Here is a 27,492-nt window from a genome sequence, read left to right as displayed (position 1 = left end):
ATGCAAGGTAGGTATTATACTCATTTCACAGATGAAGAGACTGAGGTTCAGGGAGGTCAAGTTAATCACCCAAATTCACAGTGGCACAATCAGCATGGAACCCAAGTCTAAGTGACTCCAGACTCCAGGTTCTTTCCTCGATGCCACATAGAGAAGAACTTTGGGTTTGGATCTGGGGACCATGGTGACAGGACCTGTTAGCCTAGAGGAGGGATAAAGGATTTCATGACGAGGGCAAATCTCCCAACAGCCACCTCCATAAACACACACACTTAGGCCCGTTCCTTCAACTGGCTGAAAAGCGCAGAATTTGGAGTCAAGAAACCAGCTTCATGTCCCCCAATTATAGAGTGAATGGCCTCCCCGTCTCTGCACATCATAAAATGATGACCAGCGTCATGTCTCCCAAAGAAAGTGTGTCACACACTTAAGTCCTCAATAAACCACATGGCGCCATCATATTTTGATGATTTACTTTATTGTTGATGTTGCCACTGCTCATTCCAAACTGAGCTGGCGATGTTTTAAGAGGCCTGATCTAACCGGAGTGTGAACAGCACGGCACTGACTTTTCCAGTTTTGCCTTCAGCAGCCTGGTGGAACAACCTGGCCATCTTGTCCCAACCCCCCCTCTAGGCCACCTCCTCACTCCCCTGCATCCTTGCCCATCCAAGCACTTGACATCACTTCTTTCAAACGTTCCCCTGGAAGAAAGCTCTGAATTCTTTTTGAGAACGAACTTCACACCCTAATAACAAGGTTTTACTCTTTTTCTGGGTGCTATAGGCCTCGCCTCCCTTCCCCCCTCCTCCCTGGGCAGCCTGAATAACGTTTTCAAATGCATAAAAGAAAAGACAGAGGACCTAAAAGGAAACCAATCATTCTGAAATACAGTGATCAAAATATTTTTTAAAGTAGCGATATAGTAATATATGTGCTTCTCCATTAATGGATTAAGTAATAAGATCTACTGGCAGGACTAATAACCATTGGAGTTTTGAAGCAGTGATGTGCATGGATGATATTTGAAAGTATCTGTTATCACTGCTAATACTACTGTGGTTGTTTGCCTACTTTCATAACTTAAGAAAAAGCGAAACTTCAGTTAGAAGTTAGTGAAGATAAAGCTGTCATTTTCTCCCCAAAGTCAAGGACCCCTTGGAAGCTTATCCATTAATCTCTTGCTGGGGAGGGAGGGTGGGAGGGTATCTGTGGATTCCAAGTTTGAAACCCTTGTTTTACAGCAGTGCTTTTCACCGGGGAACCGATTAGAAATGTAAGTCCCCCCAACCCCACCCCCCTGAAAATTTAGTGAATCAGAAACTCATCAATCTGAGTTTGAACAAGCCTTCGGGTGGGTCTGATGTGTTTTCAAGTTTGAGAACCCCTGTCATAGAGCGAGGTGGGACACAGTTTCTGAAGTGGACAGCATGGCCAAAGTGGCCCCTTACCCATGATCAGTAGCCCTCTGCTTTCTCTCTCTGCTCCCTCCACACTAACCCTTAACCTAAGGTGGACTGGTGGAGTGGAATTTAAAAACCCAAGATTCTCGTTAATGCATAACAAAGTGCTACAAAGCAGCTTCTGTCACAAGGGCAGAATAAAATACAGCTACAAGGACAGAGGCTAAGGTTTCGCTCCTTTATGTACATATAAAATAATTGGCCTTCTAATTATCTCCACAAAAGTGAGAAAACTTGCTTGGCTTATTAGCACCTTTATTAGTACTAGGAAATCATTAGGCACCCTTAATAGCTTTCTTTTTATTTTATTTTATTTTTTAACATCTTTATTGGAGTATAATTGCTTTACACTGGTGTGTTAGTTTCTGCTGTATAACAAAGTGAATCAGCTATACGTATACATATATCCCCATATCCCCTCCCTCTTGCGTCTCCCTCCCACCCTCCCTATCCCCCCCTTCTAGTTGGACACAAAGCACCGAGCTGATCTCCCTGTGCTATGCGGCTGCTTCCCACTAGCTATCTATTTTACATTTGGTAGTGTATATATGTCCATGCCACTCTCTCACTTCGTCCCAGCTTACCCTTCCCCCTCCCCATGTCCTCAAGTCCATTCTCTATGTCTGCGTGTTTATTCCTGTCCTGCCCCTAGGTTCCTCAGAGCCTTTTTTTTTTTTCTTAGATTCCATATATATGTGTTAGCATGTGGTATTTGTTTTTCTCTTTCTGACTTACTTCTGTATGGCAGTCTCTAGGTCCATCCACCTCACTGCAAATAACTCAATTTCATTTCTTTTTATGGCTGAGTAATATTCCATTGTATGTATGTGCCACATCTTTATCCATTCATCTGTCGATGGACACTTAGGTTGCTTCCATGTCCTGGCTATTGTAAATAGTGCTGCAATGAACATTGTGGTACACGACTCTTTTTGAATTATGGTTTTCTCAGGGTGTATGCCCAGTAGTGGGATCGCTGGGTCATATGGTAGTTCTATTTTTAGTTTTTTAAGGAACCTCCATACTGTTCTCCATAGTGGCTGTATCAATTTACATTCCCACCAACAGTGCAAGAGGATTCCCTTTTCTCCACACCCTCTCCAGCATTTATTGTTTGTAGATTTTTGATGATGGCCATTCTGACTGGTGTGAGGAGACACCCTTAATAGCTTTCTAATGATCCCTAGAGGAGGGAGCCATTTTCAACGCATCTGCTGGCCATTACCGGGTAATTACAGAGCCTTTTGGACCTGGTCCACACAGAATGCGGCAATGGCAAATTGATCAGTGTTGGTATGGGTTTTGGATCCCGTGCTGGTGAAGGCACTCCATCTCTCACCGGCCCATGTCTCTTCCCAGAGCCACAGCAGCATCCTTCCCGAAAACTCTGAGAAGAGGACCCTCACCATGGTGGGCTGGCAGGGAGAACTGCCAATTTGCCAATCTCCCGGGCAGCCTCGGGAGACCCAACTCTCCTCTGATCTTACTTTTTAAAAGGACATGGGCATGTTCATCATATCCCAGTCTCCTCTGGGAAGGACGGCTAGGCTTACAGCATTTCAATTCTACAGCCCCAAGAGCACAGGCTTTGCAAAGCTGAAGGCATATTGATAAGCAGGGCTGCGGTTTCCCACCTGGCTGGGACGTGGCTCCCCTGGAGGGCTTGGGTCTCTGGGGGACTGAGCTTTAGGGCAAGAGCAGGGAGGAACAGAACCAGCGTGCAAAAGGAATCAAGCCTACATTTCTCCAGCAGGTGGCACCATAACTTAACCTTTGGTGCCTCCATCGCCAGGGAAGGCAGCTCTGAGTTTGCAAACCAGGAATGTTAAGTCGCCACCTGGGACTCCCCTTCTCAGTATTTGGGGCTTTGATAGTGCTTAGGACAGCTAACTAACCCCGACTAACCTTCTCCATACCGCTGTCCTCCCAATACCTGCAATATTGCTGATTCTTCATCTGAGCTTCATAAACAAACTTGTCAGAAATACTTACTGTCTTAGATCTCCTGGAGCCCTGAGGAAGAATTCGGGCAAGTCCTAACTATGCTCTCCATCACCTAAAATTCTGGAGTTTTCTCCCTAACACCCCAAGTCTCCTTGTAGAGAGATCTGCCATCCAGATGTAAAGCTTCCAAAATCTACCTGTTTCCTTGGCAGAGAGATGAAGAGCTTGGGCTAGGAGAGTTTTGTGATTCTACAGTCCACAGTCCCTCCCTCCCAAGGTGGTCTGTTCCACCATTTGGTAGCTCTGATTTTTGGGAAACACTTTACTTATTGTCTGGTTATCCTCTGCTGCATAACAGCTACCCCCAAATTTAGTGACTTAAAAAAACAATCATGCTGGGGCTTCCCTGGTGGCGCAGTGGTTGAGAGTCCGCCTGCCAATGCAGGGGACACAGGTTCGTGCCCCGGTCCGGGGATATCCCACATGCCGCGGAGCGGCTGGGCCTGTGAGCCATGGCCGCTGAGCCTGCGCGTCTGGAGCCTGTGCTCCGCAACAGGAGAAGCCACAACAGTGAGAGGCTCGCGTACCGCAAAAAAAAAAACACAAAAAAACAAACAAACAAAAAAACCAATCATGTTGACCCTCCTACACTGTTGGTGGGAATGTAAACTGGTACAGCCACTATGGAGAACAGTATGGAAGTTCCTTAAAAAACTAAAAATAGAACTACCATATGATCCAGCAATCCCACTCCTGGACATATATCCAGAGAAAACCATAATTCAAAAAGATACATGCATCCCAGTGTTCATTGCAGCACTATTTACAATAGCCGAGACATGGAAGCAACCTAAATGTCCATCGACAGATGAATGGATAAAGAAGATGTGGCACATATATACAATGGAATACTACTCAGCCATAAAAAGAATGAAATAATGCCATTTGCAGCAACATGGATGGACCCAGAGATTATCATACTATGTGAAGTAAGCCAGAGAAAGACAAATATCATATATCACTTATATGTGGAATCTAAAAAAAATGATACAAATGAACTTATTTACAAAACATTAACAGACTCACAGACAGAAAACAAACTTATGGTGGGAATTCCCTGGCGGTCCAGTGGTTAGACGTGGTGATTTCACTGCCGTGGCCCAGGTTCAATCCCTGGTCAGGGAACTAAGATCCCGCAAGACACACAGCACGACCAAAAGAAAAAAGAAAGAAAACAAACTTATGGTTACCAAAGGGGAAAGGTGGGGGGAGGGATAAATTAGGAGTTTGGGATTAACATATACATACTACTATATATAAAATAGATAATCAACAAGGACCTACTGTATAGCACAGGGAACTCTACGTAATATTCTGTAATAACCTATATGGGGAAAGAATATGAAAAAGCATAGATATATGTATATGTATAACATATAACTGAATCACTTTGCTGTACACCTGAAACTCACGCGACATTGTAAATCAACGATATTACAATATAAAATAAAACTTAAAAAAACCCCAACAACCATGTTCTTATATCTCACGACCTTGTGCGTCAGGAATTCAGAGATCACGTTCCTGGCTGATTCTTCTGTTCCATGTGGCATTGACAAAGGTCCTGTGGTGGCATTTAGTTGGCTGATGGGCTGGTCTGCAGGGTGCAGGGCAGCTTCTCTTGTATGTCTGGCTGGAAGACTGGGCTGGGCTGGGCCTGTCAGAGCCCACGTGGCCTCAGGGAAGCGGGGCTCCTGACACCAAAGCTCAGAGCTCTGCAAGTGAGGGTTTCAGTGATGAAGGTGGAAGCTTCATGGCCTCTTACGACCCCTTGGAAGTCACATGATGCCCCTTATACCATATCCTATTGGTTGAAGTAGTCAGAGGCCTGCCCAGGTTCTAGGGGAAGGGAGACAAATTCTGCCTCTTGGTGGAAGAGGTATAAACAGACTTACCACAGTGTTTTGGGAATTCCCTGGCGGTCCAGTGGTTAGGACTCTGCATTTCCACTGCCAGAGGCCTGGGTGCAATCCCTGGTCGGGGAACTAAGATCCCCCGAGCCAGGCGGTGTGACCAAAAAAAAAAAAATCGGTTTTGCCACCATGCTTTGAAACCACCACACTTTTTGAATCAAAATTAGATTTTCTAAATCTGCCTCTAGTTCTACACTTACTACATCTAGTCCTTCTTCTCTATTCAAACTATTCTGCCTTCAATTCACAACATAATCCTTTGGGGTGAGACAAGAAAATAACAGAACTTTCATTCATATTTTAGTTTTATCTATACAATTTAAAATGGGGCTTTACTAATATTTCATATATAAATTGAGGCTGGTACCCACCTTTAGGTCATGTTTCAGGTGGAGACATGTTACCTGCTGTATACAAGATACCCTGAGGGAAGAGTTGATGTTCCCCAAAAGGCTTGTCAGCGGGGCCCTTAATCATTTGTCTTGCGTTACAGAAGTGCTTGACTCCCAGGATGATCATATCTAGATTTAAGGAAGCTACCCATGCCCAGATGGTTAAAGAAGCTCAAGAGGGTTTTGCAAGTAATCTTGAGGTTGGAAAACTAAACAATTAATGCAAGCAGAACAATGAAAAAAAAGGAAACACCAGTGAGATAGCACTACACACCTGGTAGAATGGCCAAAATCCAGAACATAGACAACACCAAATACTGATGAGGATGTGAAGCAACGGGAACTCTCATTTCTTACTGATGGGAACACAAAATGGTGCAGCCACTTTGGAAGACAGTTTGGTGCTTTCTCACAAAACTAAACATATTCTTACCATTTGATTCAACAATCATGGTCTTCGGTATTTACCCAAAGGAGCTGAAAACTTATGTTCACATGGAAACCTGCACACAGATGTTTATAGCAGCTTAATTCATAATTGCCAAAACTTGGAAGCAACTAAGATGTCCTTCAATGGGTGAATGGGTAAATAAACTGTGGTACATTCACACAGTGCAATATTATACAGCATTAAAAAGAAATGTGCTAGCAAGCCATGAAAAGACATGGGGTAAACTTAAATGTATATTACTAAGTGAAAGACGTCAATCTGAAGAGGCTATATACTGCATGATTCCAGCTATGTGACCTTCTGGAAAAGGCAAAACTATAGCAAGAGTGAAAAGATCAGTGATGACCAGGGATTGGAGGAGGCGGACAGTATGAATAGGCGGAGCACAGAAGATCTCAGGGCCGTGAAACTACCCTGTGTAATACTATAATGGTGGACACATATCATTATACATTTGTCCAAACTCATACAAAGTACAACGTCAAAAGTGAACTCTGAACTATGGACTCTGGGTGACAATGATGTGTCAGTGAGGGAGGCTATGCGTCTATGGGGGCAGAGAGTATATGGGAAATTTCTGTACCTTCTGCTCAATTTTACTGTGAACCTAAAACTGCTCTGAAAATACTCTGTTAAAAATATATATTCTGTGGCTTCCCTGGTGGCGCAGCGGTTGAGAGTCCGCCTGCCGATGCAGGGGACACGGGTTCGTGCCCCAGTCCGGGAAGATCCCACATGCCACGGAGCGGCTGGGCCTGTGAGCCACGGCCGCTGAGCCTGCGCATCCGGAGGCTGTTGCTCCGCAACGCGAGAGGCCACAGCAGTGGGAGGCCTGTGTACCGCAAAAAAAAAAAAAAAAAAAAAAAAAAAAAATATATATATATATATATATTCTAATGGCAAAGCAGGCACTTGTTCAGTGACACTTCATCTGGTGACACTTCATCTGCCATGTTATGGAGTAAAAACAATGATATCCTAATCAGGTTAGACAAGGTCAGACCAAAAAATCCAAAAAAACAAACCAATCAAACTTATCGAGGCTATTTGAAATATGAATTTGCATCTACTATTGTTATTGAGGTCCTTTTAAAAAATAAGATTTTTTAAATGCTATAAACAATTTTATACCTCATTCAGTTCAAATTATTTTTATATGTTTTATAATGTACAGAATACAGTATACAATATATTTAAAATACACATATGGAACAGGCACAAGTGTTTTTATCTGATGCAGCATGTGAACAATAAATTTTAGACCAATGAAATGTATTTCCATCTTTGCATTAATTTAGCAAGCTTTTATCAAACATGTAATACATGCACATACTATACAAATACTAAAGATACAAAAAACACGTAAGTTCTTTGCATTCAAGCATTTTGGAAGGGAAGGGAAGATATGTAAAAAAAATAGTTGGAGTGAAATGACATGATGGAATTGTTTACAAAATACTGCGAGGCACTCTAGTGAGCGTAGGTCAGTTGTACCTGGGGGAGACAATCTTGTAGGTCTTCACAGAGGAAGTGACAATATGATCTGGGGTCAGAGTGAAACCCTCACCTCTGCAGCCACTTGCAGACACTTGCTCCACCTCTTCCTTGGCCCTTCTCCAGCTCTGTTTTGGCTTCTGGGCACAGTGATCAATTTTGCACACAATGTCCCACAAGGAGGGAAGGAGGACATTTCCAACCCCCTTCAAGGTGACATTTGGAGCTAGAGCATGCACCCCATGAGGGTAGGTCCTACATTTGGCACGTGTTTGCAAACTGGCACTGGGTATGATGCCTGGCACATCAGAGACTCTTTTTGAAAAAAATTTATTTATATTTGGCTGCATTGGGTCTTTGCTGCTGCGCGCGGGCTTTCTCTAGTTGCAGCGAGCGGGGGCTACTCTTCGTTGTGGTGCGCAGGCTTCTCATTGTGGTGGCTTCTCTTGTTGTGGAGCATGGGCTCTAGGCGCGTGGGCTTCAGTAGTTGTGGCACGCGGGCTCAGTAGTTGTGGCTCGCGGGTTCTAGGGCACAGGCTCAGCGGTTGTGGTGCACGGGCTTAGCTGCTCCATGGCATGTGGGATCTTCCTGGACCAGGGCTCGAACCCGTGTCCCCTGCATTAGCAAGCGGATTCCCAACCACTGTGCCACCAGGGAAGCCCCACATCAGAGACTCTTGATTAATGTTGTGCAACTGAATTGTACTGACCTTCTCAACTAGACCAGCTCATTGGTTGACGTCTTTGGAGAGTAGTTAACAATAATCCCCGTGCCTTCGTCTTCAGCTCCCTAGCCCACAAATTTAGGTTATTATCCACCCTTAGTCTGTTATCTGCTCACCTCAGTTTACCTGTCACTGGTCTGCCCACTCATGTGCCTTTATGAGATGCTCCTGAATTTGCTTTCAACCTCTGAATCCTTCACTCTCTAGGAGAGCACAGTGTCACATGCAAACCTAGAGATTTCACCATGATCCTCCAGATCATTTATAAAAATGAGGTAAATAGTTTTGGTATTGATCCTACAGTCTGGGAAGGGGATAAGGTCAACGTTCTCTGTTTTCCAATAGCTCAACACCCGCCCCCCCCACAATTGCTATTAAGGAACATTTGTGGATTTTTAAATCTCTTTGTCGGTTCCCAAACTCTTAAGGAGAGTGCCAGCCTGAGAAAAGCCTGAAATAAAAGTGGGAACATATCCAGTAGCCTCCTGAGTCCAGACAAATTCATCTAGGCATAGGAGTAGCTGAAAAGTTTCTTCATTTAGGTGGCCGGACTATGCTGAACTTATGTTTTCGCAATACCCTCTGTGGCGACAGCATGCACTGGAGAACTAGGAGTTACAACTTCTCAATTAAGCCACTTCATTGCCTTACTTCATTGCAAGACTTTGAATGGAGTCGTGCAAGTTTTCCGTACCTTTGTGAAATAGGCATGGTCAGACAATACAACACCTCAGAGAAATATTGAAAGAATAAAAGCAAATTACAGACGTAAGAGGGCCATAAGGTTCCAGGAAGGAAGATTATACTCTTTGAATTTGGAAAGGTAGTTTTTAGTTAGAATTAGATATGACTATCGATACATGTGTCAGAAACCCAAGAGATTAGTAGCTTAAATAAAATAGGGGTTTATTTCTCTTTTATATTAATGAAGTCTGAAGTAGGAGGTCTAGAGCCAGAGTATCTACTCCAAAGTCATATTAGATTCAGGTTCCTTTTGTCTGACTGCTCCACCAACTTTAGCATGTTGCCTCATGGTCTAAGGTGGCTGTGCTAGCTCCAGCCATCACATTTACATTCCTGTCAGCAAGAAGGAGGAAGGGAGAAGAAAGGGATCCTCTTCCTTGAAAAACACTTCCAGAAGTTTTCATACAACACTTCCAATAATATTCATTAGCCAAAACCTAGTTACGTGGTATATCTAGCTGTAAGGGAGGCCAGAAAATGTGGTCTTTATTCTGGGCAGCATGTGGCCAGCTACAGATTGTGGGTTCTATCATTAAGAAAGGTGTGAAGCTAAATAAAGGGAGCCAATAGCAGACTGTGCTGAGGTGGGAAGGTACAGTCCCTTACCAGAAAGAAAATGAAACTAATAACCTATCGGGCTTACACACAAAGTACTAAAGAGTGTGAAAAATAATTCTTTCCTTATTTTTTTACCCTTGGGTCACCTAGTCAGTCTATCCTGAGCTCACCTTAGACAGTCATCAGGAAGTGTATTTGTCAGGGTTCTCTAGAGAAACTGAACCAAGGGAGGCCTTATCACGCATAAAAAGATTTAGTTCCCTCTGGTAATCACTACTCTGTTCTCTGTATCTACATGTTAGTTTTTATTTGTTTTGTCTTGTTCATTTATTTTATTTTTTTTGTTTTTAATATTCCACATATGAGTGAAATCATGTGGTATTTGTCTTTCTCCATCTGACTTGTTTCACTTACCATAATACCCTCAAAGTCCATCCATGTTGTTGCAAATGGCAAGATTTTATCTTTTTAATGGCTGAATAATATTCTATTGTATACATATACCACATCTTCTTCATTCATTCACCCATTGATGGGTACCTAGGTTGCTTCCGTATCTCGGTATTGTAAATAATGCTGTGATAAACAGAGGGATGCCTATATCGTTTCCTATTAGTGTTTTGGGGTTTCTTTGAATAAATACTCAGAAGTGGGACCACTGTATCTTATGATAGTTCTTATTCTTTGAGGAACCTCCATGCTGTCTTCCACAGTGGCTGCACCAATTTACATTCCCACCAACAGCGCGGGAGGGTTCCCTTTTCTCCACCTCCTTGCCAACACTTGTTATTTCTTGCCTTTTTGATAACAGTCATTCTAACAAGCATGAGATGATAATTTATTGTGGTTTTGATTTGCATCAGAAATAACGTTTAATCAGATACCTGGCCATCTCGTGGCCCAGTCAAGCTTCACATAAAATTAACCATCAGAAGTCCACCTCTTGTTAACTTGGCATATACATCTCCTTAAACCATACTTAATGTGCAAATAAAGACAACAACCGGGTCATAATTCCAAACATGATACAACTACCCTGAGTACAATGAAAACACACTAACCCCCTCCCCAGAAGAGGAGGAAAAGTCCTTGAGCAATGTTTACTCTTCTCCTTGATATCCCGTAAACTTAAATACTATGGTGTAAAATTAATAATATGTAAATACTATAATGTAAAGTCAATACATCTTACGCTACATGAGAAGGAAATAAGAGAGGAAAAAACCCAAAGATATTTGCTTAATATATATGCATATATACACACAAATATAATCATAACAAAGTAAGGAGGAAATAGTCTTGACAATTGCAGTCCTCATTTCTGTAACCAGTCACATAGTTGTAGCTTGTATTTATAATTGCCTTCTTCCATTACCCATTCTGTATTCCCTTTGCCTTCAGCAAGGACCTCAGCTGGTCATAGTTCTTTAACTGGTGGTGTGATTCCTGAAGGCTCTGGGCCATTAGTAGTCCTGCCTGGTCTGGGTTGTTGCAGTTTTCCGTTGACCTTAATTATGGGGCATGGTAATAGTAAGAGACGCCCTAAGGGATCTCCTGTATCCCAGACATACTTTGCATTACCTCCATAGTGCAGTAGCAGTCCAGTTTCCCCTTGGTAGTCAGGACCAATCACCACAGCCAGCACAGTGACTCCCGTCTTTGCCTGCTGACTCAGAGGCATGGGAAGGTGGCTGTCTTAACTTCCAGTTCAATGGAATCACTGTTGTGTCTCCTGGTGGAAGCATTTCTCCTTCTGGAACTAAGAGCTCTAGGCCAGCAGAGCATAATGTGGGAACAGAAACTTTCCTAGTGGGTCACTAGGGGGAATAGTGAGTTGTGCCATTCCCACGTCTGCTCCTTGATTCCTGGACCTGTGAATCCTGGCTGTGGGAGAAATAGCAGCATATATTGGATGCTGATTCAGAGCATATACAGCTTTCCTGGGAACCTTGCCCCAGTCATGCAAGGTATTGCCACCCAGCTGGTGCTGTAACTAAGCTTCAAAAGATCATTCCACCTTTCTATCAAGCCAGCTTCTTCGGGATGGTGTGGGACACGGTAAGGCCAGTGAATCTTATGAGCATGGATCTGTTGCTGCACTTCTTTTGCTGTGGAGTGAGCTCCTTGATCAGAAGCAATGCTGTGTGCAATACCGCAATGGTGACTAAGGCATTCTACAAGCCCATGGATGGTGGTTTTGGCAGGGAAGGTAAATCCATATCCTGAGTAAGTGTCTATTCCAGTAGGAACACTGTTGGTGGGAATGTAAATTGGTGCAGCCAATATGGAAAAGAGTATGCAGGTTTCTCAAAAAACTAAAAATAGAACTACCATATGACCTAGCAATTCCACTCCTGGGTATATATCTGAAAAAACCACAAATTCAAAAAGACACATGCACCACAGCGTTCATAGCAGCATTAGTTACAATAGCCAAGATATGGAAGCAACCTAAGTGTCCATCAAAAGATGAATGGATAGGGGCTTCCCTGGTGGCGCAGTGGTTGAGAGTCTGCCTGCCGATGCAGGGGATACGGGTTCGTGCCCCGGTCTGGGAAGATCACATGCTGCAGAGCGGCTGGGCCCGTGAGCCGTGGCCGCTGAGCCTGCGCGTCCGGAGCCTGTGCTCCACAACGGGAGAGACCACAACAGTGAGAGGCCCGCGTACCGCAAAAAAAAAAAAAAAAAAGATGAATGGATAAAGGAGATGTGGAATATATACAGTGGAATACTACTCAGCCATAAAAAAGAATGAAATTTTGCCATTTTCAGCCACATGGATGGACTTGGAGGGCATTATGCTAAGTGAAATAAGTCAGACAGAGAAAGACAAATACTGTATGATATTTGTCCTCTATCCACAGGACAAATACTGTATCCACATTTATGTGTGGAATCTAACAGATACAATAAACTAGTGAATATAACAAAAATGAAGCAGACTCACAGATACAGAGAACAAACTAGTGGTTACCAGTGGGGAGAGGAAAGAGGGAAAGGGCAAAATAGGGGTAGGTGATTAAGAAGTACAAACTAGGGACTTCCCTGGTGGTCCAGTGGTTAAGACTTTGCCTTCCAATGCAAGGGGTGCGGGTTTGATCCCTGGTTGGGATCCCACATGCCTCGGGGCCAGAAAACCAAAACATAAAAGAGAAGCAATATTGTAACAAACTCAATGAAAGCTTTAAAAATGGTCCACATCAAAAAATCTTAAAAAAAAAAAGAATTACAAACTATTAGGTATAAAATAAGCTACAACGATATATTGTACAGCATAGGGAATATAGCCAATATTTTATAATAACTATAAATGGAGTATAACCTTTAAAAATTGTGAATCAGTGTATTGTACACCTGTAAGATATAATATTCTACAGCAACTATACTTCAATTTAAAAAAAGATTCTTTGTCCTTTGACAGTTTGATTATAATATGTCTCACTGTGGCTCTCTTAGACTTTATCCTACATGAAGTTTATTGAGCCTCTTGGATGTGTAAATTAATGTTTCTCATCAAATTTGAGAAGTTTTTAGCCATTATTTCTTGAAATATTCTTCCTGCCCTTTTCTCTCTCTCCTTCTGGAACTCCCAGTATGCATATATTGGTATGCTCGATGGTGACCCACAGGTCTCATAGACTTTATTCATTTTTCTTCATTCTTTGCTCTGTTCCTCAGACTGGGTAACTTCACTGGCTAATTCTTTCTTCTGTCAGCTCAAAACGGTTGTTGAGTCCCTCTGGTGAATTTTTCATTTCAGTTATTGTGATTTTAAACTCCAGAATTTCTATTTAGTTCCTTTTTATTGTTCTGATTTCTTTATTGATATTCTCTATTTGGTGAGACATTGTTCTCATGCTTTCCATTAGTTCTTTAGACATGGTTTCCTTTAACTCTGTGAGCATATTTAAAATAGATGATTTTAAAGTCTTAGTTTAGTAAGTCAATGTCTAGGTTTCTTTAGGGACAAAAACAAAGTAGGAGGAGATTGGCTTTGCATCAATCTTAGATTGCCTACCTAGATGTTAATGTGTGAGAGAAATAATCTTCTATTATGCTTAAGTCACTCTTATTTGGGTTTTTTTCCATCACTTCCAGCTGAACCTTACCCTAATTAATACACTATGCAACAGATGAGGAAATGAGGCCCAGAGACGTGAACTGACTTGTGGTCTGTAATGTAGGAGTGGTATCTCCACATGTATTCCTCACCACAGAAAAACCAAGATAAGCAAGACAAAAAACAAAAAACAGTACTCAAGTCATAATAGTAAAAAAATAATATAGAGAGAGATATATAGATATATAGATGCATGAAAAAGGAAAATTTACAGAATACAGATTTCTCTGTTTTAAAATCACTGAGGATTGACTAACCATACAGAATCAGTAAATCCTTTTCCTGGGATTTCCTCCATTTCCCAGTTTCCCTTGCAGCTGGGTTGGTCAAATGACTAAGTTACCTCCAATGGAATACAAGTGGAAGTCACGTGTACCACTCCAAACCTGTCCCCCACCCCACACCTCCCATGCCTCTCTTCCATGCTTCTTACCCACCTGGTGACCAAATGCAAAGGACTCTAAGGGTGGAGCCACCTGATAAGGAAGCCTTGGTCCCTGAATCACCCCACGGGAAGCCACTTGTTTTCCAGAAACACCCCACTGGACTGTTATGTGGATGAGAAACAAGCCCTTGTTTGGGGATTTATTTGTTTGCAGCCATACCTAATACAGTCTCTTTTCCTGCTCTTTGCCTCAGCTCCACCTGCTTGGAAGTTGGCCTGTGTTGGGTAGACTCTGAGCCTGAGGAAGACTCCTGTTGCCACAGCTACTAGATATGGTGACATTTTCATTCTTTCCTGGACTCAAGTTTGGTGCCCAACACAGCCCAGCTGCCGTGGGGTGATGTGGCACTACCTGTTTGTGTCTCCCTGCCCCCTCTTGGTTCCTGGTCTCTAGGGATGGAGGCACTGCCTAACCCCTGAGATTGTGTCTTGGCTCCAGCCACTGTGGACATTCATCCTTGCTCTGAAGTCATGTCTATTTAATATTCCTACTTAACATTTATCTGCCTTTAGGGTGATTGCTTAACTTAGTTCTTTATAGAATAATAAGTAAATGATAAAGTGACTCGACTTCATCTACAACTCTGAACAGACACCAGCGTCTAGTCTTTCCACGTAAACAGAACTCTTGACTCTCTTCCCATTTTCTCCAGCTAAAAACACCTACAGCCCTTTGGGGACCACCCGCAAAATTCAGTATTCACCTGCTGAGGAAATCTCTGGCTCACAACTCATTCGCTGGGAGCCTTAACTGACAGGTCTTGAGCCCAGTGAGAGAGCACACTTCTAGTTCTCTTCTCTGCCCTCTTCCCTTGGGGAAGGTATGGAAGCGGCCTGTTAGAAGAGACCCGTTTCTCTCAGCGATTAGGCATTCTTTTTAGTGATTTCAGGGATGGGTTGTTCTGATTTTGAGGTACGTTTACTTTAAGTCTCTATAGCAGCATCCAGAGCTCCATGATGGCTGCCATCTCTCTGCATCACTCCCCCAAACCCAGGGGAACAACCTCTACTCTTTGGGCTGGTTTGGTATCTGATATTTCCCCCAAACTCAAGAATTCACCTCGGACTTCCCTGGTCGCACAGTGGTTGAGAGTCCTGCTGCCAGTGCAGGGGACACGGGTTTGATCCCTGGTCTGGCAAGATCCCACACGTCGCGGAGCAGCTAAGCCCGTGCGCCACAACTACTGAGCCCACGTGCCATAACTACCGAAGCCCAAGCGCCTAGAGCGCGTGCTCCGCAACAAGAGAAGCCACCGCAATGAGGAGCCCGCGCACCGCAAAGACGAGTACCCCCGCTCGCGGCAACTAGAGAAAGCCCGCGCGCAGCAACGAAGACCCAACGCAGCCATAAATTAATAAATAAATAAATAAATAAACAAATAAGAAATTAAATAAACTAATAAATTAATTAATTTTAAGAAGTCACCTCAACAACAGAGTGCAGAGGAAAGAGCCTCTGCTAACTTGGGCCTCAGGAAAGTCACATAGATCACTTTCCTTAGGCTCCCATCCTCACCTGTCAACTGGGGAGAAGAATTCCTTTCCTGCCTACCCTATACAATGGTGAATATTAAATGACAGGAAGTTTTTGAAACCACTGACACCCTGCCGAGTACCATATAAACACTAGGATTACCTATATTGTTTTGCTTTTAGAAACTACTCAGCTTCACCCTTTCTGTTTCTAATCCCCTCCATCTCCCTTACCCCACCCCTGGCTCTGGCTCTGGGTCTGGCTCTTCCCTCAGGAGGAGAAGGGAGGAGTGATTCACACCTCCTGGTTGGCCTCCTTAATTAAGCCTAGCTTCACTCTCCGACCACTCCCTCTCTTCCTTCTCCTTGGACCAGGTGACCTCCCTCAATAGTTCAGGCGTCTCAGGGCAGCTTTCCAGGGTCGCCAATGGCTCTGCCTCGGGACAATAGGGTATTTCATACTCCCTGTCTTGAAACTGACAGAATCACCTAGCTCAGGTGGAATCTGAGCGCTTGTACCAACTACAGCTCCGCGGGTGGAGAAGGGAATGGGGGCTTCCGGTGGGGCCGAAGTGTGTGTGTTGGGGGTGGGAGGAGGGAGTGGGGCGGGGATGGGCCCCGTGTGTTCTGGTCTTTGCAGAACAGTGTCTGGGCTGCCCCTCCTTTCTGACCTCCTCGCACCGCAGCAGTAAACCTGTGTTAATTGAACGATGCTTTATTTACTGTCCACCAGACAGAGAGCCCTGTCCGCAGCACAGGAGTGATGGGGCTGGGGGTGGGGGGGCGGACCGAGAGGAGGGCGTCCCACCCAGGACTCAGGTCTCAGCCCTCAGGATCCCCGAATCAGTCTCATCTTCCCGAGCAGAATGGAGGAGACGGGGTCGGAGTCTCAGGAGGGCGAAGACGGAGGCGGCAGCAGGGTCCCAAGGGTCCCAAGGTTCTATCTTTACTATTGAGTAACCCGCGCTGGGCAAAATCCGCTTCTTGGTACCCGACGGTGCGTCAAGACTACACCGTAGAGCGCAAATGAGGGAACTGGGTAATTACGCTGATGGTTGCGGAGATAAACGCTCTCCCCCGACTTCAGCGGGTCACTGAGGCTTTGAGCTCCGCTGCCGCTGCTCGCTCCGGAGCCAGTGCTGGTTCCGAGTTTCGCATTGCCCTCGTGCTGCCTCCGATCCCCGCGGGAGTCATCTGCGCCCGCCCCTGCCACCCGGGGCCCCGGGACTAGGCGCCGCTCCACTCCCGGGCACCGCGCTCGTCTGCAGCCGGTACCCTGGGAAAACGTGCGCTGAAGACTCACAGGGACCAGGTTCAAATGCAGGTCCCGCCGCTGTAAACGTGTCTGACTCTGGGCAAGTTCCCGAACGTGACTTCTCAGTTTCATGTACCAGTAATAATAGCTTCTTTGTGCGGCGGCTGTGAGAATTAAACAGACACCAGGTGTGTAAAGTGCCTGATGCGGAGTAAGCGTTCACGAAATGGCAAGTATGACCTGTTACTCTGGGGACCACGAAGTCACCATCGAGCTGCGTCTCCACGGCCCGGGGCAAGCTACCCGGATAATTCTGCCAGCAATGAGCTTTTGAACTAGTGAGAGGTCCTGGCTGGCCAGCCAACACAAACCCTTGGAAAAGCCCTGAAGGAAGGGAGTCGAGGGCCTGCAGCTCTGCAAGCCCCACCACCGCGTCTGCTCTTGCCTTCCTGTCTGACCCATCATTCCCTTTATAGGACCTCAGGCGGCTGGTCTGACTCCCGGGCCGGGGCAACCGAGGCTACACTCCGCCCGGAGACTGCAGAGTCCCAGGCATGGGCTGGTCGGGCCTGAGTGCCCCGAGCCGGGATGGCTACAGAGTTGCGGACAGCGTCATCTCCCGCGGCGCGTCCCAAGCCGCTAGTTCAAGGGCCAGAGGAATGAGGCTGCCCAGTCCCTTGGTCCCCTTGCTCCCCTGTGCTCAGGCCCCAGAGCTTTGCGTCATCTCGAGCAGCGCGCGGGTCCCTTGTCCCGGAAAGACGGTCGCGCTGGGCCTGGCATCGAGTGCGCAGCTGGGTCTGCGAAGGCCTCGGCTGCCCGGAGCCGCAGAATTTCTCCTTGCAGCCCGCCAGAGTCCGAGCGGGTGCGCGCTACTCAGAGAGCGAGGAAGCACTTGGTACTCCGGGTGGGCCGGGCCACTGGTAGTTCTGGATTTATCCCTGGCAATGGCCAGGGCTGCTACCGTCCTAAGCAAGGCGTCCTCCTACGTGTCCGCCCTCGTGCCAGCCTATGGGGTTTGTGGGTCCTCCAAGAAAGGGAGCCTTTGGGGCAACTAGGGGCGCCTGTCGGGCCTCGCAAGATGCGCTTTCTTCAGGCGCATCGTCACGGTCTTGCTTAGACTCTCACCTGGTGGGGGAGCAGCCCTGCTGCTGAGATCGAGGGGGAAACGGAGTGGAAAACTCACGCCACTGGAGGGCACCCAATCTGATCCTCTCCTCTCCGATTCCACCCCACAACCCAGTAGAAACATTTCCCGAGTTACAGCTGTACAGGAACCCACAGAGTTTCGAGAAGAGACTCCTGCGAGGCGACTCTCGAGGCCTTGACCCTGACACGGGGACTCGAGACCTTTCCGGGCTCCACTGCGCGGCCCCCAGCAGCAGCGACCCAGAGACCCTCTTTTCCTCCCTGCTCACCCTGCCCGCGTCCAGCAGCGGCTCCAGGAATCGAATCAGGAAAAATCCGGGCAGGGTTGGGTTCCCGCGGCACGAGAGGAGAGGCTGGTTCTCTTCCAGCCCCAGGCGCCTCCTTTACAAGCCGCATTCCGGGCTCCTCCGAGTACCCTGGTCAGCTCACTGGCTCACCCACACACCTCTGGACTCAAAAAGAGCCACGGTCTCAATGCACACGTCGGCCCCACCTATTCACACCAGCGCGGTTTTTCACCCTATTGCATGCACACACTCTCTTATGCCTTCTCACATCTCCCAGTGCATCCTCACGCACTGGGTCGCTTCCCTCTCCAGCATCCCTAGGCAGCTTCTAGTGCCCAGGGTACCCAAGCCGTAGTGCTGGAATGGGGAACACGAGAAAATGAAGGGGCCCAGTCAAGAGCCCTAGCCCTCCTCTGTCCTTCTCCACCCGCCCCTCAATACAGAAACATTCACAAGTTTCCTGTCCGGAGGCCCGGCAGCATCCCAGCAAGAGGTGGGCACTGGTGGAATCCAGGGGGCCAAATTCCCTGTGTCCTGACTCTGGTGTCCCCACTCGGCTGGTCCCTGCTTTTCTCAGGGGCCAAAATGGTGTTAAACAGGGACTGGGTTAAACTGAGGACCAAGAAGACCAGTGTTCTCCCCAGATCTCCCTGGCTCTGTTTAACCTTTTCTTGTGTGGCAGGGCATCACCACCTGCTCCTTAGGCCACTCCCTGGAGATGCTCTTCGCAGAAGGGACACCAGGTCCAGGCCTGCCCTGAAGCCTGGAGAGGGGTGCTGAGTGCGGGGTGAGGAAGGAGACTGCGTGGGGAGCACAGCCAGCCCTCACGCTCCCGTCTGCCTTCAGTAGCCCTTGGCTTTTACAGCCCCGAAGCAGATAAGCCGACCAGCTGCCCTCAAGGGCTGGGTTCTACCTCCTTCATTAGGGTTTTACCTTGGAGGGTACATGCGTATGGGACCTGGCTGGGAATAAATGAAAGGTGAACATGGTCAGGGAAGCCGAGAGGGAGACTCCCGCTTCTAGCTGCTGCGTCCCTTCAGGTGGCCTGAGCAAAACTCTCGGCTTCAGTGGCTACTGGCAGAGGGGAAGGATGACAAGTCATTGGGAACACTGTTTCGTGAACACCGACGGGGAATAGCTGCATTCACCTGGCAACATCTGTGCAAAAGTTACGTCCAGTTGGCGTGGTCGGTCTAGTGGAGTGTGGAATGGAGGACTGGCTTGTATAGATTTATACAGTGGGTGAGTAGCTGCTCGGGTTTATTTTCAGAACGTCTGCATAGTTTCCCCTTTTAAATAAATATTTTCGGAGTTAGCTTTCCAAGGGGGAGGGAAAGAGGGAAGTTGCAACAAGTAGCGCCACTAAACCAGAATAAAGCTCCAGGACAGGCACCCCGCCCCCTACTGGCAAGTGAGAACTCCCAGCAAACTCCATTGATTCCACCTGGACCGCTGGATCGAGGGTGGGGTCCCTGACCGTCTGCAGCCTCGGGTTAGGACCGTCTCTTTTTCTGGGCCACAGCTGCCTAGAGCCAAGGCCTTCCCGGCTAGCCAGGCTTCAAGGCTGTGTTCTGGCCCCAGCAGGTCCATGGGCTGGGACGGGCTGCTCGCTGGGGCACCGGTGGGAGGGTGGGTTTGAAGGCTTCTGGGGAGAAGCAGAGGTTTGTGTTTGTGTGAGTACAAGGAGGAGGGAGGGGCTCATTTGTGTAGGTATCTCCCTTTCATCTGTGCAGGGGAGTGTTTCACCTGAGTGCCTGCGTTTGTGTGTCTGTAAAAATGGGTTGAGTGTCTTATGTGTGTTTGTTTGTGTGTGTGTGAACATATGTGTGACGGAGTATGATATTTCCCTGTGTGGCCACAAGTGTGAGTGGGTGAGTTTTTGTGCTGCCCACAGCGCCCGGCACAGTGAATCGAATGATAAATGTGTGCGTGTCCTTGTGAAAGTTGGTACAGAGCCTGTTTGCCTGTGATTGTAAGTGCAGAAAATAGGAGGCAGGTGGGGAGATGTGGGCTCCAGGGACTACTGTGTTTCCTCCCTTCGAGAAGTGAGGACGGGTCTGTCGGCTCAGCTCGGCTGACTCGACGCAGCTTCTCGCTCCCTTGAGCCTCTCTGGACCCTCAGACAGTAGCAGGCTCTACACCCCGCCAGTCAGGGAGGGTGGGGCCACTCGGGCCCAGGATGACCTGAGTTGTCCCCTGAGAGCACAGCCTCCAGGAGAGGCCACTGGAGCTGCCAGGACTGCACTTCCTCTTGGGGGTGCAGGGGCCGTGGGGCTCTTGATGCCGTCTTACGCTGCTAGGGATTCCCTTGACCCCCACGACTGCACAGAGCTTACGCTGAGGCAAAGCCTCCCTCTCCAAGTTAGCCCGCCCAGCTGCCCGCGTCCCCGAGGGTCTCGACTGGGAAGGAATCCTTGATACTTAGAAAGTCCGCGCAGAAGTGCTCTCCGCGAGCGCTGATTTCACCAGCGGAAGGCGCCGGAGAAGTCCTGGAGCTCCAGGATCACGGGGTCAGAAGAGCGCCTCCTCCCCTCCATCCCTTCCCACCCAGGGCCGGTCGGAAGCGTCCGGGTCGCGGAGGAGTAATGTGTATGGTACCAACAGCCACCGAGACCTGAGACGGAAAAGCCTCAACTTTCTCCTCGAGGAGTCCCGCCGGCTTCGGACCTGCCTGGACCGGCTTAGACTTGTCGCTTAATGGGGAGGGGCTGGCTCCCCGAGAGGGGAGGGGGCACCGCAGGTTAATTTACAGCCGCAGAGGCACCTACGGCGCACCACGCACGGAGGTGCCTCCTCCGTCCGCTTGTTCCCATTTAGAACACGCGCCCGGCGCGCCCGGCTCCCCGAGTCTCCCGGACTTCCCTTCTCCCCAAGCCCCTTCATCTCCACGCCAAACCAACGGATTTCTGAGCGTGGAGACCTTCGTTCCACGGCTACACGCACGACCCGGGCTTCGCGGCTGGACCAGCGGCTGCCCTTTCGGCCAGCGAATCTGCCCAGTGCGTCGTGCCTGGTTCTGGGGATGGCGACCACCGCTAAGGCGTCCGCCCTTCAGGAAACCTCCACGGCCCGACTTGTTTCCCAGCCTTGGCATGTCCAAACACACGTAACCACGTTACGCACACAGCTTCTCATTTCCTACCCCCGTTCCCAGGTGAAGAAAGAGGCAGGTGAGGGCACTGCTCGGCTGGTGGGGGGAGAGGAGTCCCCAAGAGGGACAGGCCCCTTCCCCGCTCCTGCAGGGAGCTTCCCGGACAAGAAAAGGGGCAGAGTGCTTTGGGGCAGGAGGTTTCAGAGTATTCAGCCCCTTCACCTTGCGACTCATAAACGTTGTGTGTGGGGGAAGTCGCCTCCCGGTTTCTGGGACTCATGGGGCTTCGCTGCCCAGAACGGTCCACCCGGGGTGTCGAGTCCCTGTAGGGAAATGAGACACAGCTGCACTCCCGGCTCGCGGGCCTCGTGGTATATATCCATATATATATATATATTTATGATTTCTAATTTTATTATAAAATAAAAGCAGAAATATTTCCCGAAGAACATTCACATGAGGACATAACAGGGAGATGGCAAGTCTGCGGCTCGGAGGCACGCTCTGCCGGGAGCACGGCGGCCACAGTCCCAGGAGGAAGAGGAGAGCGAGTGGCGGGGCCTCACCAAAGCAGAGGGGCAAGCGGCAGGGGGGCGTTCAGCGGCTTCCCTGCCGCCGCCCTTGCTCTTTCACTTAAGTTACTAGGCAGCGCTGACACCTGCAGCCCCCAGCTGACCCCGGGGGGAGGGCCTCTGGAGAAAGCCCGGGTTCAAAGGCCCTGTCTTTTCTTTGCTCTTCCCCCTCCCACTCCCACCCCCGTAAAGTGAGGAATGGGGGGAGGGCAAATAGACCGCCAGGCACGAGGAGAAAGACCGACGCGTACAGCCCGCGAGGTGCAGGAGGCTGGCGGAGGGGAGAAACCGAAAAACAGAGATAGAGTAATGGAAACCTAGTGAGAGATGGCAAGCCGGAAGTACAGCGGGAAACAGAGACAGTGCAGAGGGGGAAAGCAAGAAGAAGAAAGGGAAAGGAGAAGAGAGAAGAGAAGGGGAATGAGAGGAAGAAAGAGCAAGGAAGGCAAGGGAAGAGAGCGGAAGAGGAGGCACGGAGAGAGAGTAGGAGGATGGTGTATAATTTATTCCCTTCCCTGGTTCAAGACCCGGTCCCAGGCCTCCAAAGGATCTCCAAAGAAGCAACTTGTTGAAAATAAATCCCGAACAAAGACTAAACCAGAGAGCCATCCGCCCTGCCCGGGCCGGCAGTTCTGCCCGCTCAGCGCGCGGGTCTTTCAGTACCTGGTGGGGCCGCCGGCGCGGGGCACCCTCCGGACACGGTCCTTCTCAGGTCCCGAGCGACCAGCCCAGAAGGCAAGCACGTCGAGGCAGGCGGGGCTCTAGGAGCCCAGGTCCACGAGGTTGGCCGACATGGGGTTGAGGATGGAGTCCTGCAGGCCGTGGTGATGCTGCAGTGGGTCCGAGCCGCCTCCCCCCGGCACGGCCACGGGCACGGCGCTGGGGCCCGGAGGGTGGCCCAGGCTGTGCAGGGACGGCAGCCCGGGTGGCGGCGGCGGGCTGAGCAGCAGCGCGGGGCTGGACGACGAGTGGTCTGGCGTCCCCGACGGCGTTTTCTCGTCCTCCGAGCTGCCTAGCACAGACTTGCCACTGCCGTTCAGCGACGCAGCCAGCGGATTGTGGCTGTTGGAGTTGGAGTTCTCGCTGTTCTCCCTGCAAGTGCAAGAGCAAAGCAGCCGGGTCAGCGGGGAAACCGAGGCTGCTCGGCGCCGCGTCGCCCTGAGCCAGAGCCGCCGCGCGCTGCCTGCGGGTGTTTTCGGTTTCTAACATGTTTCGCGGCCAAGCCTGGGCTCTGGCTCTTTCAGTCCCTCCAGACCCGATTTCTCTCTTATACCTTCTCCCTGTATCGTTTCTATCTCCCCACCTCTCCTGCTCTCAATCTCACGAATATCTTTCTGCTCTCCGTGTGTTCTGCCCTCCCTGCCTACCCCCACTGAGGGGCTAACTTTTCTTTTCCAGAGCAGAGGGGCAGGGGAGCAGGGTTCATTGGAGTTGTAGGGAACAGGGACAGGGAGGAAGAGAAGGTGCCTGGGTTTTCAGATCACTCTTGGCTACTCAAGCCAGGGTTTGTTGCGGAGAAGTGGGTCCAGGAGAGTCAGGGACCCTAGACTCTAGGCTGAGGGTCCACTTGAGGTTGGGGATCTCACAGGTCCTCATCTCCCTTTGCTTTTCTCTGCTTGAGGGAAAACCCTGTCTGAGGGACAGGTTCCTGGAGCTAAGGGTCGTTTCCCTCTAGTTCCAAACTGGCAGGCCTTGTTAGGGTTTTCCTTGCTTGGCCTAGGAACGAGACCCTAAGGATGCAGGACTCCCTTTCCCTGGTGGCACAGCAGAAACTTCAGCTGCGGGCCTGAAGCTGGGGTGTGGGGGGCAGCTTCGGGGAGAAGAGAGAAGGAAGAGTGAAGGGGATTGCTAATCCTGGCCTAGACTTTTTCACCATACCAGAAACTGAGGGACTCTTCAGCCCTCACCTGGGGCCTGACCTGAGAACTTAGTTCTTCAGGACTCTGGATGCATTGTATTCTGGGGGGAGGGGAACCTCAGCAGGGAGAACCCACCTCCTGCCCTGTCTCTGACCGTCGGACAGCCCCTGCCCAGATTTGGAGGTTTGAATTCTTGGGTAGATTCTCTCTTTACTGGCTCCCCAGGGCCTTTTCTTTCTGTTTTCCTGGAAGGGAACTTCCCACAGGGCTGGCAGCTGAATCCTTACAACTGTGGATGCTCCAACCTCATGGTCTTAGAGACCAAGGTCAGCTTGAAGCCACCCCCCCCCGCCCCCCTGAGTCCCACCGCTGATTCCACTGTTCAGCACCCGCACTCTGACCCTGGCCATTCACTCCGGGCTGCACACACCCCGTACCACAGACCCCGGGTGTCTCGTTTTGCTCTTACACTCAGGCTGATTCTGTTCCCACAGTCAGCTTCTCCCCCTCCAGATTTGGGGTTCTGAGGGGCCAAAGCCACAACGGCCTCATGGTCAACTGCAAGGCTAGTTCAGCAAGTCCTGGTTTCCCTGAGGACAAGCAACTCCCAGCCTTTCTGCTGCTCTCAGCTCACCCCAGACATACCAACCTACCTGCCAAAGAGGGTAGAGCCTGAGCAGAGAGGAGCTAAGGGCTTGGCAGGCCAGGGAAGGACTGCTGGGTCCAACGAGGCAGAAAAAGGGACACGTGTTTCTCTTCTCTCCTAGAGCTGACACTTCCTCCCCAAGCCTTTCACCTCTTGGTCCTTTCAATGCGCGATAAGACTTTCCCTGTCAACCCTCCTATCCAGACAAGGAAAATTCTTCCAGGCCGCTCCACATCCACGTCGTACCAGGAAAGTTCCAATCCCAGTACTGACCCCAAATCACACGGCCTGTAGCTGAGTGAGGTAGACGGGAAGCCCTGGGAAGTGCTGGTGAATTCTCACAGGCAGTCTAAACCCCGCACCCCGCACCGCCCCCCCGCCATAGTCCTCACCAAAACCCTCTGTCCTCCGACCTTCGGAGGACTAACAGGCCTTGCCTGCTGTGCGCCCCGTGCCTGGAATCCAGGCCTACCGTCTTGCCTTTGTCCCGAAGGTCGCTGCTTCTCCACTTTTGCTCACAAGCGACCAGGGAGTTAGTTGACAACTTCCCGATTGCTCTGCCCGCTTTAGACAAATTTCGGATCACTTGGTCGCCCGCGAGCGCCGTCCGGGTCAGACCAGGCTGCAGCAGGGCCCTTGCTGGGACGAGCGGGCCCAGTTCAAGCCTCTTCAGTGGCTGAGTGGACGCCCTGGGACCCCCTCCCTCGAGCCCGGGGTAGCTGGCGCCGAAGTTCTACTTACTCGTACCTTTCCTTGGCCTCGGCTGCCCGGTCGCGCTGCCGCCGGTTCTTGAACCAGTTGCTGACCTGCGTGGTGGTGAGGCCCGTGGCTTCCGCCAGCTCGCGCTTCTCGCGGGGTGAGGGATAGGGGTTGTGAGCGTACCACTCGCGCAGCACGCTTCGACTCTTTTCCTTGAAGCAGTAGCTGGTCTCCTCGCCGTCCCAGATGGAGCGCGGCAGGGGAAACTTGCGGCGCACTCGGTACTTGCCCACAGCGCCCAGGGGCCGGCCGCGCAGCTTCTCCGCCTCGATGTAGTGCGCCTTGAGCCACAGCTGCTGCAGCTTGGCGTGGTTGTGCGGCGAGAACTGATGGCTCTCCAGGATCTTGTAGAGCTCGCGGAAGTTGCCGCGGTGGAAGGCCACCACCGCCTTGGCCTTGAGCACGCTTTCATTCTTGTGGAGGTGCTCGCAGGCGGGCAGAGACCACAGGAAGCGGCCCAGTCGCTCGATGTTGCCGCCCTGTTGCAGCACCTCGCACACGCACGCCACTTGCTCCTGCGTGAAGCCGAAGGTGGGTAGCATAGACATGGTGCCGGTTGCGCCCGCCCGCGCGCGCCCTCAGCGCGCCGCGCGGTCCGGCATGGGCGCCTCCCCGCCGGACCGTCCGGGCCAAGAGGCGGGCGGGGGGGGGGGGGCCCGGCCTGGCGCTGGCTCCCGGAGAACTCCGAGTCACTGCAGGACGTCCCCGAGCCGGCCGCGGGTCCCGCGCCGCTCCGCGCCCCCGCCGCCCGCGCACTTCTCCTGAGTCCTCGTCCAAGCCCGGGGGCCGCCCGGGGCGCCGCTCCGCATGCTCCGCGCCCTCCCGCCCGCCAGCCGCTCCCTCGTTGGCTTCTCGCTAGCTCTCCCTCCCGTCTAGCTCGCTCGCTGCTTTTTTAATAATATTATTCTAAGCGGGCATGAGGCGCGGCGGCCCGCGCCCTGATTGGTCTGGTTATCTGACCCGGGGCCTGCCCGCGCCAGACAATAGTCGGAGTCAAATTATTCGCCATGGAGACGCTGTCAGTCACTGGTAACCCGAGCCCGGCGGGCCTGGCGGCTCCCCCCGGCCTGCTCCGCTGACAGATCGCGGGGCTCCATGCAAAGCGTAGGGCAGCCTGAGACGGGAGCCGGAGGCGCTCCAAGAGCCTGGGAGGCGGAGAGGGCCGGGCAGAGGCCGGCGGCGGCGGTGATTGACGGGGCGGACGCCCAAATAGCAAGGGAGGAGCTGGACCCGGGAGGCGGGGTGGGGGCGGAGTGGAGACGCGCATAGAAGAAAAGGGGAGGACCGAGGTGGGGAGGAAAGAGAGGAGAAGAGAAGGCGGAGGACGTTAAGGGGGTGCCGGGAAGAAGGGGAGGGAGTGGGGTGGAGGGAGCCACGAGGGGGAAGAAACTTTGCCCAGCTTTTCGCAAGGCCGCGTCGGCTGTCCCCCGGGTCGTCACGCCGCTCCCGGGGCTGCTGTTTGCCGGGTGGATTCTGCCCAGGAGCTGACCAGTGGGGTGGGAGAGTTTGGACGCGCTAGGGCGCCCCTTAGAGATTTGGCTTTTCCTGCTGACAGTGCCCCACCCCCATCCTAGGAGTTCGGGACCCGCGAGGTCCGCGAGGGAGAGGGGGAGGGAGCAAGAGAGAACTGAGGAAAATTTGGCAGTGGCTACAGGCGGACGCTTGAGAATCTACTTCTTGGAGGATCCCGCCTTTCCTCCTTCTCTTAACCGGGCCGGCTGCCCCGCGGCCGGTACCGCCCGGCTGAGCGCTCTTGGCTCTTCGCTGGGCGGGGACTCAGACTTAACCCCACGGGTCCCACGGCCCGAGAAGCTCCCGGCACTTCCGTGTGGCCTCCACGGAAGTTGACTCTGGTGGGCAGCGCCGGTGGTCTGCCCATAGGGATGCGAGGGCAGGGAATCTAGGATGGTCTTGGCCCTTCTCCTGTGGGTGGTCGGGGAGGCAAGATCCACCACCTTCTGGCCTCTCAGCTTGGACTCGGCTCTGGCCAATTCCAACATGAGAACCGGGTCGCCGAGCTCCGGAATGAGGGGCTTAAAAAGGGGATCCTATTTTTTGCTTCTTTGTCACGGCGCGTGTGTAAACACGTGGCGCT

At 50.4% G+C, this 27,492-nt stretch overlaps 1 protein-coding gene across 3 annotated transcripts; it reads right to left on the bottom strand.

Moving 5' to 3' along the window:
• Positions 1 to 7,097: 7,097 nt before the first annotated feature.
• On the bottom strand, positions 7,098 to 26,045 carry SIX2 (SIX homeobox 2). Of its 3 annotated transcripts, XR_016395455.1 has the most exons (3): positions 25,380 to 26,045; positions 22,797 to 23,225; positions 7,098 to 21,884 (listed from the first exon to the last, which is right to left on the bottom strand). XR_016395455.1 is itself a non-coding variant. In XM_089923216.1 (2 exons), the coding sequence occupies exons 1-2, from the start codon at positions 25,943 to 25,945 to the stop codon at positions 22,895 to 22,897; spliced, it is 897 nt and encodes a 298-aa protein (XP_089779342.1). In that variant the 5' UTR covers positions 25,946 to 26,045; the 3' UTR covers positions 21,954 to 22,894. The 3 variants fall into 3 exon arrangements, 2 of the variants coding, with proteins under 2 accessions (XP_089779342.1, XP_022429551.1); XM_089923216.1 differs by lacking the exon at positions 7,098 to 21,884 and having other exon boundaries at positions 21,954 to 23,225; XM_022573843.3 differs by lacking the exon at positions 7,098 to 21,884 and having other exon boundaries at positions 21,954 to 23,225; positions 25,386 to 26,045.
• Between the last annotated feature and the right edge of the window lie 1,447 nt (positions 26,046 to 27,492).

Source organism: Delphinapterus leucas, chromosome 13 (genome assembly GCF_059928025.1).
Source record: "Delphinapterus leucas isolate spDelLeu-1000000601 "Yukka" chromosome 13, BTC_Dleu_Yukka2, whole genome shotgun sequence".
In the NCBI taxonomy this organism is placed as follows: domain Eukaryota; kingdom Metazoa; phylum Chordata; class Mammalia; order Artiodactyla; family Monodontidae; genus Delphinapterus; species Delphinapterus leucas.
Note: the sequence above shows the minus strand (reverse complement) of the source record. Positions and strands in the feature narration are given on the sequence as shown.